The 19,567-nt window shown below is 38.8% G+C and overlaps 1 protein-coding gene across 2 annotated transcripts in view; it reads right to left on the bottom strand.

Moving 5' to 3' along the window:
* Nucleotides 1-6,146: 6,146 nt before the first annotated feature.
* ANKRD26 (ankyrin repeat domain containing 26) overlaps nucleotides 6,147-19,567 on the bottom strand; it is a 93,695-nt gene continuing 80,274 nt past the window's right edge. For both annotated transcript variants that reach the window (XM_059056664.2, XM_067030267.1), the window contains 5 exons: nucleotides 16,378-16,668; nucleotides 15,577-15,794; nucleotides 13,954-14,182; nucleotides 7,577-7,622; nucleotides 6,147-6,389 (listed from right to left, as the gene is read on the bottom strand). In XM_059056664.2, coding sequence (XP_058912647.1) covers nucleotides 6,253-6,389; nucleotides 7,577-7,622; nucleotides 13,954-14,182; nucleotides 15,577-15,794; nucleotides 16,378-16,668 — 921 coding nt within the window. In that variant the 3' untranslated portion in view covers nucleotides 6,147-6,252. The remainder of the gene's footprint in view (nucleotides 6,390-7,576; nucleotides 7,623-13,953; nucleotides 14,183-15,576; nucleotides 15,795-16,377; nucleotides 16,669-19,567) is intronic.

Below are 19,567 nucleotides of genomic sequence, written 5' to 3' on the forward strand. Positions count from 1 at the left end.
TTCAATATTCTTCTTAAAATTGATAGTTAAAATATCTGCCCAGTGTGATAGTTAATTTATGTGCAAACTTGGCTAGATTATGATCCCAGCTATTTGGTCAAACACAAGTTAGATGTTTCCATGAAGATATTTAAATATATATATATATATATATATATATATATATATATATATATATATATATATATATATATATATATATTTAAATATAGTTTTGTATCCTGTTTTTATAAACATCACATTTGGAGCATTTTACCATACCATTAAGTATTCTTTGAGGAAATCTTTTTTTTTTTTGGTTGCACCAGGTCTTAGTTGCAGCAGGTGGGCTCCTTAGTTGAGGGAGGCAGCCTCCTTAGTTGTGGCATGCGAACTCTTAGTTACGGTGTGCATGTGGGATCTAGTTCCCTGACCAGGGATTGAACCCGGGCCCCCTGCATTGGGAGTGCAGAGTCTTAACCACTGCACCACCAGGGAAGTCCCCTCTGTGAAGGTGTATTTAAATGTGATTAGTATTTAAATCAGTAACTTTGAATAAAGCTGATTACCCTGCATAATGTCCATGAGCCTCATCCAATCAGTTGAAGGTCTTAAGAGCAAAGACTGAGGTTCCCCAAAGTGGAATGAACTCTTTTCAAGACTGAAGCATAGAAACCCTGCCTGAGTTTCCAGACTATTGTCCTGGGGATTCAGGCTCAAGACTGCAACATCAACTCTTCCCTGAATTTACAGCCTGCAGGCCCACCCTGCAGATTTCAGACCTGTTGCTAGAGATAGATAGATATTGATAGATAGATGATAGATAGATGATAGACAGATAGAGATAGATAGATAGATAGATAGACAGATAGATAGGCAATCCCATACTGTTTTTATTTCCCCTCTGGAGAATACTGACTAATAATTTTACTATATCCCAGCAGCAGGGCTATAGTTATGTTTCACTACATCCTGGCAACAGGGATATAGTTATGTTTATAATTATAGTAAAATATATTGTGGTAATCATCTCATAAGTCAAATCATTATGCTGTACACCTTAAAACTATACAGTGCTGCATGTCAATTGTATCTCAATAAAACTGGAAGGAACAAAAAAGAATTTCAATTCGGGAGACACAGATTCACGTAAAACTGAGTGTTCCGAGAGAGAGAGTCAGGGGCTTATAAAGACAAAAAGCCACAGGATGACAAAAACTGCCTGATGAGAATTATGACTGACTCTGATACCAGTCAGGAAATACTTGTCCTTAAGGGATCACAAGTTATTTTAGGGTAGGGTCCAAGAAGTATCTTGAGTTTCTGGCAGATATTCTGGATGACTTCATTAGGACAATAAATGGTCAAAAGGTCAGATTCCATCCGGGCTGAGACTTGCATATGTCACACCCCTTAATGGCCTCCCAGCTCCACTTTAGAGAGCCCTCTTTAGGGACTGACTCCAGTTTTATTTTTCTTTCACAAAAGGCAGTATGAAATTTGTCCCTGACTTCTGCTGAAGTGAACAATTGTACAATACCATACAAAGGGAAGAAATTTCGTATTCTAGGGGATGTTGCCTATAAGCTTAAATTATACACGATGGCCCATCTCTGGGAACCCTGCCTCCCAGGTAATGAGCATTAAGCTCAAGTACCTTTGTTTAGCTCCCAGGAAGCACGCTGACCAGGCCCACCTGTGAATGACCGCAGGGAGGAAAAAAAAGTAACACCTCCCCTCTGGAGGCTGATGGGAACCAGGAAGTGTTTGACCTTACTCCCTCCCCTTTCAGTATAAAAGAAGCCTGAATTCTAACTCAGGCAAGCTGGTTCTTTGGGACGTGAGTCTGCCATCTTCTCAGCCTGCCAGCTTTCCAAATAAGGTCGCTATTCCTTGCTCCAACAACTCGTCTCTCAATTTATTGGTGGGTCCTGCAGCGAGCAGCATGACTAACACGATGACCCCACCTCAGCTTGAAGGCATTCAGGTGAGCTTCAACTCACTGGCTAGCATTGTGTGGATAACACAGTTTGCCATAGATTCCTTCCCTGCAGGCGAGGCAAAGTCTGTGCCACTTGTAAATCAGCAACGCTACCTGTACTAAGGTATGTGCTGTCGGGGAGAAAAAAATCCTTCCTCTATCCTTCTAGGTTCGTCTGGCTGGTCTCAGGATAAAATTGATGTGAGACAGATTAACAGGAGAAAAACAAACAAAAAAAAGCTTACTAACATGTATACTTCCTATACACATGGGAGAGACCCAGGAAAACTGAGTAACTCACCAGTTTTAAAAAATGGCTAGGGCTTCCCTGGTGGCGCAGTGGTTGGGAGTCCGCCTGCCGATGCTGGGGACGCGGGTTCTTGCCCCGGTCCAGGAGGATCCCACGTGCCGCGGAGCGGCCGGGCCCGTGAGCCATGGCCGCTGAGCCTGTGCGTCCGGAGCCTGTTCTCTGCGGCGGGAGAGGCCACAGCAGTGAGAGGCCCGCGTACCGCAAAAAAAAAAAAAAAAAAAAAAAAAAAAAAATGGCTAAAACCCTCCCCTTAAATACCATCTTCAGCTAAAGACAAAAAAGGATGTTCTGGGTAGTGGTTTGGGACTTCAAAGTGGAAGAAGGCAATTCACATGGAGATGGAAAAGCAAATGTTTGGAACTCCCTGTAAATATCTGGAGTGCTCTTTACCGCACCTAGCCCCTATTCCTTCTAGGCGTCTCTGGTGATGAGGGTCTTCTGGGACCAGGCCCTTTATCTAAACTCTTCAACAGTTAAGGGGGTGGTAAAAAGAAAGACTTCCTGAGTCTTCCACTTCTTAAAATTATTCAGCCTAAAATAATTCTCGTGCCAAAGAGACACGTTTTGGGGTGACAAATTTTGCTTCCCTACAGTGCCTTGGGCCAGGTAGCAAAGGTTAATATGGAAACACAAGGAGGAAGCCACCTGCCTTCCCAAGGTAGCCCCTAATGGTTTGGGGGACTCGGCTAGATGCCTGAATCTGAGATTTGGGGGAGTTCAGCTGAGACCAACTTCTTTGGCAAAGTCAGGGTCCTGCTGATCGTAGCTCTGATTAAGTGTTGGCTAAGACAAGCCCAAAGGATTTGGTGCCCACCAATTTCACGTGTGGTTGGACTGGTCACAGTGTCCGATGTTGGGGGCTAAAGTTCCTTCCGGAATGAGGGGTGTAATTGTGGGGAAGCAAAATTTCCTGGGATTTCTCAGCGATCTTGTAAAAAGCCCTGGCCCTCTGAGACTCTTTGTGCAGCGTGAGATTCACATCTACAGCCATTTGTCTAGTTAATTGCTCTGATCTGAAAGGATTCATAAAGTCTCATACCCCCAGGAGGACCAAATAGTTACAGCCCTGAGTAGGTCCCCGGAGGTGCACCATCTCCCTAGGAATTCACATTTCAAGGAGGAATGAGGCCCAGAAACTTGGAGACTCCGGGTCTGGCTCCTGGAGAGATTTCATCACCGGCAAAACCCATTAGCTGTTCCCAGGAAATAAAAATAGAATCTGGGTAGTAAAACAAATTCTAACCTTTTTTGCCTTTGTGCTTACTCTGCTTTCACTGGCCCACAGGGTGCTTCAGACCAGAGTTCCGGGTGTGAAATGGCTGTGCCAATGCTCCAGCTGGGGGTGGGAGGGCCGACCGTAGGCAGAAACGCTGCACACGACACCCCCATCCAAGATGGCGGTGGCGGGCCACGTGGGCACTGTGATGGGGAGCAGCTGCGCCTGCGCCTGCGCCTGCCCCGCGAGAACTCCACCCGCTCCCCTGCTGATGGGATCCCTGTGAAGCAGCCCCGCCCACGGCCTCTTGAGCGGGAGCTTGTGCCTCTCCATTCTTTGATCAAAGAGTAAAGCTTTCCTTTGCTTCTGAACCCAACTCATTCTACTGGTGGGAGCGATACTGGGCAGAACGACCCTTGTTGGGGTGGGTAACAGTTTTGCTTACATACCAAAGACCAGAGTGAGGAGGAGATGCTTCCCAGGAGAGGAGGACGGCTAACTCCTGCCCCTTCACAAGCAGCAGGGAAAACCAGTTTCCTCCCGCCCTTCACCTGCTGGCTTTGAACAACTGACCTGTTCTCACCATGCTGCCCCAGGTGCAGGGCTGGGTGAGGGGGGGAAGGCCTGTGTATTTACTGTGAGATATTAATAAGAACTCTGTCTCCGATCACAATACGCATTGTGATGGGTGCATTCAGGATAAAATTAAAGAGTATTAAAAGCCCAGCCAAGAGAGTGTCTCAAAGAGGTCAGTTATACTGAATGCCAAGAGGAATGAGAAATTCGGTTAGACAAGGACTGGAAAGGTGTCACTTTGATTTAGCAACGTGGAAGTCATCGGTGACTTCGGAGTAGTTTTGAGAGAATGGGGGAAGGAGAAGACAGCCTGGAGTGGGTGGGGATACAGGCAAATCTTTCAAGAAGTCTGTCGTGGGAAATGAGATTGCCTGGTACACATGAGAGGGGAAAAACAGGGTGAAAAGTTTACAGAGAGAGGAGATTTGAAATCGACATTGCGAAGAAAGAAGATGCAAATTAACTAAATAAAAGTAGTAGAATAATTTTCTTCAGCAGCACGTAGATGCCTGGGTGAAGGTAAGGGGGAAGAATGATAAGCAATCTCTTATGGAGTTCTGCCAACTAAGTACACTGAAAGGACAGAAGAAAAGGGAATAAAGGATGTAAGTAAGAGTTACTAACATTTTAGCTCTTGGAATTGTTGGGAAGGAAAACACTTCCTCTACCCTCTTAGGTTCATTAATTGGGAATCTGCAGATTAAATTGACAAAAGCAGATTACCATGAGACAAAAACATTTAACTGTGTATGACTACATGCAGGGGTTCACAAAACGTGATTTGAAGGGCTGGCTACAACTGGGGCCTTATATACTACTTAAGTGACAGGGAGTAGGGGAAAGGCATCTTCTGAAAAACAGGACTTGTTGGTGTGGGGAGGGAAGGGCACTTATGGGAGAGCAAATGACATTTAGGAAAGATAAATGTTACATTAGGAGACTATATGGGAGATATGGTAGTTTTATGAAAATGTCTGAGTCTGGTGCTTGGAACTTTTCTCTAATTTTAAGACTGTTTCCAAAAAGTAAGTAAGTAAATAAATAGAAAAGGTGAAAACTATTTTTATTTATTTTTATTTTTTAAAATTTATTTATTTATGGCTGTGTTGGGTCTTCGTTTCTGTGCGAGGGCTTTCTCTAGTTGCGGCAAGTGGGGGCCACTCTTCATCATGGTGCTTGGGCCTCTCACTACCGCGGCCTCTCTTGTTGCAGAGCACTGGCTCCAGACGCGCAGGCTCAGTAGTTGTGGCTTTTGGGCCTAGTTGCTCCGCGGCCTGTGGGATCTTCCCAGACCAGGGCTTGAACCCGTGTCTCATGCATTGACAGGCAGATTCTCAACCACCGCGCCACCAGGGAAGCCCGGTGAAAAGTCTTAGGCAAATTTTATTTCTCCATGAGGAAGGATCTATGAATGAGTGTTTAAAGTTATATATACTAAGTTTTATGGCACTATAACAATTGTAATAGATCAAAACATTGACAATAAGGACTTCCCTGGAGGCACAGTGGTTAAGAATCCTCCTGCCAATGCAGGGAACACGGGTTTGCCCTGGTCCGGAAAGATCCCACATGCCATGGAGCAAATAAGCCTGTGCGCCACGACTACTGAGCCTGTGCTCTAGAGCCCGCATGCCACAACTATTGAAGCCCGCGTGCCACAACTACTGAAGCCGTGCGCCTAGAGCCCAGGCTCCGCAACAAGAGAAGCCACGGCGATGAGAAGCCCGTAGCCCTCGCTCGCCGCAACTAGAGAAAGTCCACATGCAGCAATGAAGACTCAACACAGTCAAAAATAAATAAATAATATTTAAAAAAATTTGACAATAGCCATAGCAGCAGTATATCCAAATGATGTCTATCTAAATCTTTAGGTCTATAGTGATAAAATTGGAAATACAAAAAAGCTATCAATCAACACCACTATATATTAATGACAAGTTTGGTTGTCTGGGGGCTGGTATCAGGGCTCAGTCTGAGTATATAAAACTCAACAGTGTTTTGATTCACAAAATCTGCTTAAAAGTAAGTTAGATGCAGAGAAACATGGTTTAAATTACTATATAAATTTTCATCATACACATATAATACAAAAATATTTTCCTTTAATAAAGATTTTCACATCATATTTAATGGGAAACAACTAAAATGTTATGCAAACAACCCAGCAGGGAAAATTTTACTATTTATCTTTTAGATCATATAATTTTTCTTCAAAATCTGTACATATTCTTGTGACGTTTTCAAAACTAGATCTTGATTTAGATTTGACTCATCAGTAGCTCCTAGAGGAGAAGCTCTATAGGATCCAGATTCACATTCTGCTGCAGCTGAAAAGAAAAAGAAAGGATTATATTCTTTACCTAAAATACTTGAGTTAACTAAATATGTTAGTAAAAAAAAAAAAAAAAAGCTGAGACCTTTCTAAGCGTTCTGAAGAATGAAAAATATCTATACACGACATAACACAAAATACAAGATTAAAGATTACTATTATATAATTTGCCCGTGGTTGCACGATGAATTAATTGCTCTTGTGGCTGAGTATCAGAGCTTCTGGTTTTCTCATTCTTCATTCATTTACTCAACAACCATCTGCTAAGGTGCTGTGACAAGCACTGAAATTACAAGATGAAGGTGACACAGTCCACCCTGAAAAATCATATACTATAAACTGGACAAACAGGCAATTTCCATACAGAGTCATAAATACTATGACAGGTGTAAAAGAGGGTGAAAGGAACACTCAGAAGTGACACCCAGCTTGTGTCAATACTGTCAGCTTTTTGGTTCAGGTGGTATTTAAGTGGATACCTGAAGGACAAGGAAAAAGTACGGGAGATGGAGGCAAGAAGCAAATACAAAGACTAAAGGTGAGGAAGAGCACCTGTGGGGCTGTAAGCGGTCTATTGACCAGACGCAGAGCAAGGGGGCAGAGGAAGGTAGTGAAGAGATAAGGCTGAATACTATGGCAGGACCCGAAGTGATTTGGGTGTTTTTATTCCATGATAAGGAATTTGGAATTTTTCCTGAGAGCAAAAGATAAACCAATGACAAAGTCAATGACAGGAAATTTTAATGTCAGCCACTAAGTGACAGCTACATGAACGTGACTGCTTGAGTCTGGGTTTTTTGGCCTTAATCACTACCAGAAACTTGAGAAGTTGATGAACCCCATGTTTTCTAATAGTGTCAGTGTGCAGGTGGACAGTTCCACAGGGATGGCAGAGGTAGAGGAAGGATATAGCCAGAAATAGAAAGAAATACAGAGACTTCTTGAGATTTTTTTTTTTTAAAGCTATGGAACATGATGAATAAATGAGGAATCAGGATATTTTTCATTATGAATGTTCATGCTTTCACATTTTTCATTAGATATGTATAAGAAAAGATATTTAACCTATCAACAGTTATCTGTCGTCCAAACAATGGAAAGAGATGCCATTTACTATTGAATATTTACAGTTTATTTCAGAAATCAATGTCTAAATTTAATTCATAAATTTCGGCAACATACCTTTTTCTAGTTCTCTAGTTATATTTTTTTCCATCTCCTGCTGCATCTGAAATAAGTCAAATATTATTTATGTTTAAGTTAGACAAGAGACATTCTTGTGGGAATGATGTATATGTTATGAAATGTGGCCTTTAAATAATACTTCTAGAGGCTAGACCTAATTTGAGGATTGCGTAAATAGAAAAATAATCACATAAAATAAAATAAATTCCTACTTATTTTGATTTTAGATAATACAGAACATATATATGTAATGTTATTTAGATTAATCCGATAAAAAGTACAATAAATATCAGTCTATTGAATATACATAATTTCAGACGGTGATATTTGATCTTATTGGTACAAACGAGTGTAAATGATTCAAGTCATATATTACAATGAATGCATTACTTTGCAATTCTTAGAAAAATTGCTCTTTATAAAAGTTTCATCAGTTTTTTTACTCTAATGGATTTTTCCTTAAAATGAGTTTTCCATTCTTACACTTCTATAAAACTAAAATTTTAAGGTATGTTCTATGGTAATAATTTTTCAACATAGAATCTTAAATACATAAAATGAAGAAAATGGTTCTGTTGTAATGTCATGTCAAAATTCTACTGGCAAAAAATTAAGTAACGGTATTTTGCTGTCTATATTAGGACTAAAACATTTATTTCAGAGAATCTGCTTGAAGAAAGGAAAAGTAGAGGCTAGAGCCAGTTTTCAAACTCAGTTTCTGATTCATGACTTTCTAGAATTAGAAAGAAAAACACTGTATAATTCTTTAACTGTAATTTTGTTTCTATTCTAGAAATTAGGGCCAACTTTTTGAAACATTTGACTAATTATAGTTATCTACTTAATTATGAAATGAGTGGGAACATTTCAAACTGTATTACAAGTGTCACCACCTAGAGTGTTCTTTTAAAAATCTTTCTTATAAAAGCCACCCTCCCACTAAACAGGGTCTAAAATACTGAACATAATGAACACTGTGATGATGATGATAACATGATAGCCAACGCCTTTGTGAATTTTAGGTGCGAAGACAAATTTTTTGGCTAGCGGGTTTCCCAATATTTTCAGAGATGGTTTTCCATAACAGTTTTCTGACAACAGCACTATAGAGAGGCCCTATAAAATGAATAATGTGACAACATTACTAGACAGGTTTTGTGAAATTAATAACTCATAACAGATGAAGGAAGATGCCTTTACTGAAATGATTTTTTATTACCATTAATAAACACGGCAAAATGTAGGTCACGTTTTTACACGCGTTGAATTAGGGAATGACCTGTGTAAGATTACTCTCTTTTCCCCCAAAAGCTCTTTTCCTAAATATGTACTTCCGAGACCCTTATGTTGATTTCTAAGTGAGGGTCATGTTCGGCTGGAGGAAGTAGTTGGAAGTCGAACATTAATAAGGAGAACACACCTGCATTTTTCTTTAAACTTTTCCATTTAACAAAAACACAGGTGAGAAAATTATACACAGGAAAACAATATATCAGCAAGTTTTAATTCTAAAGATTTTTAGTTAGAAGGATTCTCTCACAACTGGTAGTTTCCAAACTATGTCCCATAGAAATGGAAGGTCCCACTGAGGACACTGTAGGATTGAAGGACAAAGAAGTCACAGCTTCAGGGTCTCCAGCCACTCCTAGCTAAACAGCTCTATATTTGTCTCTGTTTTATATAATACAGTTTCATGCAAAATTTTTTTTTTTTAAAAAAGGTTCTTGAAAAAAAAATTTTTAAGGTGTGAGAGTCATTGATTTAGTCAAAGTCCCTAATTTTACAAAAGAGGTAACAAAGGCTCAGAGAGACTTTGTCACAAAGCCAACGTGTCACAAAGCCAGCTCTAGAGAGAGTTCTACGCCAGCTACTTCCTCAGATTAAGAAAAAAAACATATAGATTTTTAACTATAACTCAGAGAAAATGAATATGTAAAACTGTCATGTAGCTCAATAATGTTTGATGTATGAGACATGAAATAGTAGCTTTCTAACTAAATTATATGTTTTAAAGGCATGAACAAGAATAAATTATAATAACTCCTATTAGTAACAGTCAATATATTTAATTTATAAAGCACAGATTTTTTTTTTTTTAACCACAGGACAGGGAACTTGAAGGAGAAAATCTTCAGTTGAATCACACAGGCCAAAATTGAGGAGATTCTTCTTTAAAAGGATATTCATTTCCTCCAAAAAAAACTTGGTTTACCAAAATGAGTCAACAAATGAATTATCCACATGCGGGTTATTTATGGCAAAATTTAAAACACAAAACAGATGTCTCTTTACCATCTAGCATACTTCAATCTCTCATCATTAGTTTGTATGTACAAAAAACATGAGTGTAATCTCAATTAGAATTTGAATCCAGTCAGAAATTACAGGCTAATTCCTTGGCCTAAAGTTTCTAAGTGAGGACTTTACACTCCTACCCTCCTCATGAGAGGAGGGGAGATTTACCCAATGGGTGAATTTGGGAGAAGGAACTCAGAAGCGCTTGCTTGCTTCCAAATCTCTTCTTTGAGAAGGTGTGTGTGCCCTCAGCACCGGGAACTGGGGTGTGCTCTCAGGCCCGCGGTAAGCAGCCCGCCCTGGGGCGGGGGTCAAGCACTTGCTTCCTCCTCTTAGGCCTAATTTGGGAGGAAGTATTCTGAGGCCCACTGTGACTGCACACCTCGAGCACGTCCTCCAATTCCTTAGTTATGTGTCAGTAACAAAGCTCCTTAGTTGATCTCCAGCTGCTGACTCCCGCAAGCTGAACTCAGAAGGGGAAGAGAAGTGTCATCGGCCACCTACGCACCAGAGCTCCAGCAAGCCAGAGAACCACGCGACACTGAGGGAATGTTCTCTTCTTCTTCCCTGACTTTATAATTAACGTACGTTGTTCAAAACAACCCCCACTATAAAGTAGGGGAAAGGGGAAAGAAACGTTTTAGAAAGAAACGTAGTGAAGCCAATAACAATTTGAAGCACAAGTATGTGTTCGTTCACCCAACCATAATGTATTACTGTTAAATTATATCTGAGACTGCAGGCTGGAAAATAATGTTGCACTCTCGTTTTAAGACCAATTTGATAAATATATACACACCACACACATACACATACACACTCATTTCCGAAGTTAACTTATTTTCAGTCATTATTGATATTTTTAAAATTTGATATCACTCATTTTAAATTTCACAAAAATGTAATAAAATCAAGTCATTTAAACCACTTCCATTCATTATCCAATTGTAACAGGCTAATGTATGAAGGAAATTACACTTGGCAGTCTGTAGATATTAAGTACATGTATTTTGCTGCAGAGAGAAGAACTGAGGAAGAATTTGTAGATCAAAGAGCTGAAAAACTAAGTACAGGAAAAAAATGAATGAAAGAAAAAGAACTGTAAGAAGTTGAGCTATTACCTCTAACTTTCAAAAGATAAAATGCCTACTCATTTGTCCACGTGGACAAAATGAAGTGGGAACAAGAAGGATTATACTGATATAATAAACTGAGACAATAAAGTTTATTGAACTCTGCCTGTGCCTTATGAGAAACTAGCTTAACTACTGTGGTAATTTGATTAGAGTTAAAACTCAGAGTGGATAGGCACTGCCTTGGTGATGTAAACAGGAGGCCTATTTTTTTAAAAGAAATGTGACTCAATATTCTGGTGAGACACAAAATGTTGTGTCATATAAAAAGTCAAAGTCTTAGGAATATTAATTGTTTTAGCTTCAGTGCATTTGTATGACCACATTTTTATTTTTATTTATTTATTTATTTTTTTGCGGTACGCGGGCCTCTCACTGCTGCGGCCTCTCCCGCTGCAGGGCACAGGCTCCGGACGCGCAGGCTCAGCAGCCATGGCTCACGGGCCCAGCCGCTCTGCAGCATGTGGGATCCTCCCGGACCGGGGCACGAACCCGCGTCCCCTGCATCGACAGGCGGACTCCCAACCACTGCGCCACCAGGGAAGCCCTGTATGACCACATTTAGAAAGAGAGTTGCTAAACTGAATGGACATTTGAGCAGTTTTTTAAATTACTTAAATAAATCATTAGAAAAATTTTCAAAGTGTCAGTAATGCACCAAAAGTACAAAATCAGTCAGTATAAAATGTAGTCCTCCTACTTCAGACATATTTAAAGGGCATTTATTAACTACTCTGGCCTTGCATCGTGTTCAGCACACAAATACCTAAAAACTCTTGAACACAAAAAAATCTTTAAACCAGTGAAATTGTGTCTGTTATAAAATTGTCTAGAATAGATTAAGTTTTCAGTTCTTGAAAAAATTCTATGTGCAAGAAAATCTAACAGTGATGTAGCTGTTCTGGCCAATGTTAACTTTTTGTATTTTATAATAATATAATTAAATAACAATTGAAAAAAAACTGTAAAATTACTTCTGATACATAGGACAAACATCCCAGAATTAACTAGAATGTGAAAACTGAGGGTAAAATTAGCAAGACAGATACGTAGTAATCTCCTACCCCCACAATGCTATCAACTGATAAGATTGAACTTCATGTACTGGTGAGGGAGGTAATAAATCTAAGTGTTAGGTACATGGAGAAAGCTTGCTGCTACAACCAGCGCAACTGAAACCACAGACCTAGAGCAGTACTTTGCTATAATTATTTTCCTTAAAGTTAGGGGAAAATGCTGAGTAAGATAAAACTTCACAATAGGAATAGTCCAAAATGCTAAAACCTTGCCAATAAAGGAGACTGATAAACAAATGCAATCCTAATGCCATTTTTAACATTTTACTTTGTAGAATCATAGCTAAAACCTTTAGAAGGCTATCGTCTTGTAATGTCCCATCCGAAAACCCACCCCTTTCTATCATTTTAGACAGTACGTTAACACCTCTCATAGTATTATTTTATGTTTTCCTAGTAGAAATAATTATATTCCTAGCAATTCCAGAAGGCACCTTCTTTCTGTAAGTCTTACTAAGAATTACGTGAACAACAACTGTATAATAACTCTTCCGCGGCATTCTATAGTGATTATGGAGACATGTCTGCATCTTGATCAAGTAATGCTCTTCAATCTCTCTTATTAAAACCAGCACGATTTGGCAAAGACCCCACAAGGGAACTATGTATACCTAGTAACTACAACATTGAGTTTAAAATAAACTATTTTTTGATTTATCTAGAATTACTAAAAAAATAAACACCTCTTTCCTCCAAAAAAATTAAAGGAAAAAATTCCCACAGAAATTTTCTCTCACATTGTTTTTGCATTCACACACTCTTTCCTCTTCATCTTGTAAAATGATACATTATCTGATTTTTTTGGGTGACAGTTCATGAGAACATTCTAAGTTTACATCATGCTTAGCAACTGAGGGCTTGACATGCATTTTTTTTTTGACCCTGGAGTCCAGTTTCACGGCTCTGAAGCACTTAGACCCAATTTAGCCAAAACACTGTCTAAGAAACCTTAGCTTTTCTCTTCTATGATTTGTTAGGACGGGAAGCCAAATGAGACAACAGGTTGAGACTTCATTTAACAAGGGCTACTTTTCTCTGCATCAAGAACATCATGAAAACACCATCAAAACCATAAACCCCTGCGCACGGAGTAAAATGGATATTTTAATAACAATGATACACAATGAAAACCTGTTGCAATTTAAAGACTCTCCATCATAGTGCTCATTCAGCCAGGTGATGGCAAGATAGAGACATAAGTGGACTTCATTTAAAAAATTTAAATATTTGCTTTATTTACGTTTTTAGAAATGTTCTACAATTGCTCAGCAAGACATAAAAATTCAATAAAAATGCTCTAAGTAAAATAGCAATTAAGGATGCACTCTCATGTATGAAAATGACAAAAAATTTTAACTTAAAAACAGAAATTAACCTATTTAGTGCTACAAGTCTATTTAATTTACAAAAAGGATTTATCTAGGATTCCTTTAAATAAAAAAAGTCCATATATGGTTAAGTGTTTGGATGCCGATCATTCACTTATGCTTAGGGGTAGAAAAACTAGGGTGCAGCAAAACTTGAAAATGATTATGAACCATCGCCAAACTGAAGTCAATAAGAAAGTATATCTTTGGTTATTAGGCAATAATATTTAATTTCTAAAATAGAATTTAACTGCAGCTTTTCAAGAAATTTAACATTTGTCAGTTTAATTTACTGAATAAAGTTAATGATAAATCTCTTGAAAATGAGAAATCCAGGGACTTTAAAAAAATCATAAAATTTCTGTCTCTTTATTAGCATAATTAATTATGGCTTTTACTTCGTGTGTGTAAGTCAAATAAACAATTCAGAATTTCACCAAATTAAAAACAAGAATTGTTATCAGAAATCTGAAACCCAAGGAAATAAGGATAATATAACTAACCTTGGTCAAGTAAATCTCCATGCTCTTATTTGAAGGGCGTGAACTTGAGGTAGAAATCTCTAAGTTTTCTCCTGGAGTATGATTTCTATTGAGCACTAAACTATTATTAAGATTTCCTACACAAGGCGGCTCCAGGACTGGCCTCGTAGAAAGAGTGCTGAGTAAAGATCTGTTCTGCTGTTTCTCCACCAGTAGTTTGGTACTGATCTCTGCCAGCCTCTCATTAGTCCTGGGAAGACGGCAAAACACCAATTTCATTCATTTCATTTTCCCTAAATGATTCCTAAATGATTTGCATTTTTTAAATTGCCATAATAGTAAATGGAATGTCCCATTAAACCACGTTTTAACACTTAAAATGGGTCAGAGCAGACCTACTGTAAATAATTCTAGGTGTAAAATTGTTCTAAAGAAGTATATATGTGTCTGGGGGATTCTTATCTAACAAGCAAGTCAAAGTCGGGAGAGGAGAGAAATGGCGTCACAATGGAGACGGCCCAACAGGTGACGCTTGCTGCCTTCTGCGATGGCTGCACTTAGACACTCACCTTTAGTAAACCAGTTCAGGGATGAAAAAACAAACCATCCCTCAAAGACATTTTCAAGCATTTGCTTTCACCAGCCCTGTATACACATTTCACCCATGACCTCAGAGAAATTAAGCATTCGGCACTGAGGAATAATCTAGAGCATCGGTCCCCAGCCTTTTTGGCATCAGGGGCCAGTTTCGTGGAAGACAACTTTTCCGTGGATGGGGGTGTATGGGGGTTGTCAGGATGGTTCAGGCGGTAATGCGAGCGATGGGGGGCGATAGGGGGCGGCAGGTGGAGCTTTGCTGGCTCGCCCACCGCTCACCTCCTGCTGTGCGGCCCGGTTCCTAACAGGCTGCGGACAGGTACCCGTAACACTGTTCCTGAGGCACTGGGGGCGGGATCTGCCCTTGCGGTCTTCCACACACCCCCTTACGCAGGCCACCGTGTTATTTTTTAGACACTTTGTGAATTATACGGCCCTTCGCCCCTCTGTTACTTTCCCCTTATTTCACAAGCATGCCTTTATGTAGAGTAGAAAAACTTCAAATACAGTAGTTTGTCTCAGGGCGCCCTCTAGCGATGATACCAAAGATCATAATCAAGAAAGTAAATTTACCAAATGCTAAAATGTGACGCTTTGCGTTTAAGCTGTAATCTTCCAAAAAATAATTAAACTCGTTAATATTTCTATTTACGGGAATTCCAACAAGAAATTTTATCTGAATTACAAAGTTTCAAAAACACTTAGCTTAAAGACTAAGTCAGGTTAACTATTGGGTTGGCCAAAAAGTTCGTTTGGGTTTTTCCAGTAACATCTTACAGGAAAACACAAACGAACTTTTTGGCCAACCCAATACATGAAAATATAAAAAATAAAGTTATGTAAAACCAACAAAAAGGTGGGGAGATGCAAACTGGACTAACATTTTAAAGGTGACTTCACTTACTAACATTTTCCAAAGTTATACTATCTAGTTAGCTTTCACTTCCTACTAATCTCATGAACCTGGCTCAATAAAAATTATGCTTTAGAGGCAAATTAATGAGCTAAATTTAAATTTATTTTCTATGATTCTATGTTTTGACTTACTTGTTTAGTTTATTTGCCAATGACTTTCTAACTTTTAGTTCTTCGAGGTAGAGTTGCTTATATTTTTCCAACTCTGCTTTATTAGAATCTTCTTGAAAAGTTTTCATTTTGGAGAGTTCAGATTCCAGATCTTTAATTCTGAGTTCCATTTGACTTCTGATTGAAGCATTATTAGTCTCTCTTAACTGCTCTAAGTTTTCTTGAGATGCTGCTTGTGTCTGAAGTAAAATAAAAAGATACATGTTTAAAATAATTATAACCTGAATAATTATTGTATATTTGTGCCCTTTAGTTTTGCATCAATGATTCAGAGAGCAATTTTAAGTGTGAAAAAAAAGCTGAACTTTAAAAATATTTATCATCAATGTAAACTGAGTTAAATCTTAATTATAAAATTAAAGTTGGATCATTCTTATATTCATCTCATGTAATCTGATAATTCAAAGAACAGGATCAATTTTAAAATTTTTAAACTGAACAATACAACTAAGAATAATCCAAGAGTATAGTACAATTTCTAAATCACAGTATTTTCTTTTCATCCTAATAGTTTTGTTTTATACCAGTTGGTCTTAAAAATAAAATGATTCTCTAGTGAGAATCGTTCTGAAAGATCAATTTAGTGAGAATAATGATGGAAACAGAAATATTTAAAGGGAGAAACAAATGCCACCTTCCTTCCAGAAATTTACAAAACAAACTGCTATAACAGGGAAGTAGAAGAAACACATAAAATGTATACATCCGAAATGTAATTTATAGTGAAGTGAATTAAAGCACATTACAGATCAAAAAATTAACCTGTAAAAATAGGTTGACTTCTTTTAATTTTTCTATTATATCCTGTCTTGCTCTTTCTTCAATCTCCCGTTTATACTGCTGTACTTGACTGTGTTCTATCATATTCATTTCTATATGACTTCTGAGGTTCACTACTTCTTGTTCCAACTTCTTTTTATTCTTCTCTAGTTTTTCACATTTCTTTTGCATTACTTTCATAAATAATAACTCCTGTTGAAGAACTTGATTTTTTGCATCCAGATGTAGACATTTTGAAGATGCAGTTTCCAGTTTGGCTGTGAGGTCATCAATCTGCAATGAATAAAATCATTTGGTAATTAGGGATGTAGACTGAGAATAGCCTAACTCAAAACCACTATCAACTTTTAAAATAAATTCAGTTACAATAAAATGGTGTCTATATTGTAGCATGTAGGACCTTGAATTACTAAGAAAATGAAGAAAAAAGTTCAAACCACCAAGAGCCACAAATATATATCCTTTACTGTCATCGTTACACATTTGCATTTGATTTTATACCCTTTTATTCTTCTATTGTTTCATGTCTTTCCTCCATAAAATGACTATAAGTCACCTCTTAGTAGAAAGCCTCTTACTCCTTCCCCACCCCCATCTTAACCCTCCATGATTTTTAAAGTTTTAGGGATATCATATTGAGTTATTTAGGGCTGAGTTAATAAATGCCTCCCAGAATAAGACTCTGAAAATTGGACTCTAATGAGTCTTGTAAATATGGCTTCTAATGCCATAAGCCTTTTTTCTGAACTACAAATATTTTATGCTAATTTGAATTGCATTCCAAGGAGAAATGCTTTGCAGGGTTAAGGAGAAATCACAGTAGAGGTGCTCTCTCCCAGTGTAATAGTTCAGCGAGATGATCCATACATTTTTCTGAACAAAAAGTGCCATTAATTCTTGTAATGCTTTGTTACTTTCCACAGAATAAGAGAACATACTAAACAAAACAACCAAAAAAACTTGCTGGAATTTCAACAACACTGAGTTGGGAAGAACTACTTCCCTTTAGACAGAATGATTATTTGGTAAGACAAGGCAAGTGGATGTGGTAGTTTTAAAACATGCCTACAGGGCTTCCCTGGTGGCGCAGTGGTTGAGAGTCCGCCTGCCGATGCAGGGGACCCGGGTTCGTGCCCCGGTCTGGGAAGATCCCACATGGTTGCGGAGCGGCTGGGCCCGTGAGCCATGGCTGCTGAGCCTGCGCGTCCGGAGCCTGTGCTCTGCAACGGGAGAGGCCACAACAGTGAGAGGCCCGCGTACCACCGAAAAAAAGAAAAAAAAAAAGCATGCCTACAAATTCTTTGACACTTCTCTCACGAAATTCCCAGGGCTTCGCAAGACTGTTAATGGAAGCCTGACGGCTCTAGAAGAGGCTGAAGGTGACAGCTTCTAGGCAAGGGAAGAAAATGACACTGCAACCTGGAGGAAGGGGGACTCTACCTACAAAGCAGCTGAAAGTAAAACTGATGAGAGGGATAAGCTAAAAAAATAAAGACTATTAAATATAAAGGATCCAGGACTCATTGGGTTCAGATATCTGTATCCCATTTACAGCATCTCCACATGCCCAAATAATGCTAAAACAGAGAAATAGCTTCTGGGCTAAGATCAGATTTAGGGTGCTGCTAGGAAAACATGGTCTAAAGATGAACCAAGACAGTAGAACCCTTTATTAAGACCCTGGAAAGACTTAAGTTGGTGCCTCAAATTCCTTTAAGGATCTTAAAAAAGCATAAGAATTTTAAAGGCATCATCGTACAAAGCTTTCTGTCCTACAACAGCTTTACAAGAAGCCCAAGGGGAAGAGCTTATCTCAAAAAGATTTGGGAGGGTAGCTTTTCCAATGGCATGAACCCCAGTAAAATTCACAGGACACTCAAAGCTTTAAAGAGAACTGTGGTAGCAAAAACACTGCTTGCTAGCTTGGATTAACAGAGACCAAGACAGTACAAAAATGAGAAGAGGCCTTTGGGATTTTCTTAGAAGTTCTATAAGTCCCCCCTCCTCCAGGTTTCAGTGTCATTTTCTTCCCTTGCTGGATTGAGAAACACTACTCAGCTGCAAACACAGGTCATTTCTTATGAAAAGGACAGAACAAACAGCTCAGAGGGTACAGCAAAGGAGAATCACTTCCATGGTCGGGACTAAGTCCTAACCAAAGAGCTGGCAGCAGGTATCATGTTGTATTTCAGAACTGCTATGGACCAGCATGTCTTCCATTTTCCATTTCTGAATGGGAGAGTCTTTAGAAGTTTAACAGAATGTTGGGTATGTGGGTGGCAGAAAATTTGTCCCTTTAGTTCTCAAGTCTTAATACTGAGAGGATTGGTACTCAAGGGGCTATACTCTAGAAACCATACCCAGGAGCCTCATCCCCATCCATACCTGGTGAAAAGATGGTAAGATCCTGGAGTCAAGCCTGAGCCTGAGACTTGTGGGGGAACTGAGTAGGGATAAGTATATTCTTCATGTGGAAGGAATATAAAAAATTGTGGCCAGTGGGTGGATTATGCTGGTTTTTAAATGTATCCATAAGTTTTAAAAAAAATTTATTCCATCTAAAAAAGGTAGACTATGGGCCAAGCATAGGTGACTTATTCCTAATGAACAGAATATGGTGAAAGAGATGCTGTGTGAATTGAAAGGCGAGGTTAGACAAGGCAACACAGCTTCTACCTGGCTCTAAACCTTGGAACCCGGCCCCATGTTGTGAGGAAGCTCAGGCCACAAAGAGAGCCTAGGTGTTCAGGGTAGGTGTTCCAACTGAGGGGAAGAGAGGCCAGCTGTCATGGCTATGCTTTTCCTAAGTATAGACTGTGAACAAAATAAACGTTGCTTATTTAAGCTACTAAACTTTGGGGAGATTTTTAGGAAAAAACAGATAGAAAAGTGGATTAAAAAAAGAGATAATAAGAAACATAACTTAGACACAGTAGAAATTGGTTTCCTATAAACTGGAATCTAATAAATGTTGAGATTAATTTTAAATGACAAACAATGCTGATGAGAAGAAGCAGATAACTAGAAGAAAGACCTAAGAACTATTCAGGAGGAAGTTTTGGGCAGGTTCCCTTCACTTACAATTTCTTACAAATAGGCAGGTATGCCTCTTTAGAATTTCCCCTCAAGTATGAAGATAAGGAAGATTGGTAAGCAAGGAGACATATGTAGT

Source organism: Kogia breviceps, chromosome 3, assembly GCF_026419965.1.
Source record: "Kogia breviceps isolate mKogBre1 chromosome 3, mKogBre1 haplotype 1, whole genome shotgun sequence".
Lineage (NCBI taxonomy): Eukaryota > Metazoa > Chordata > Mammalia > Artiodactyla > Physeteridae > Kogia > Kogia breviceps.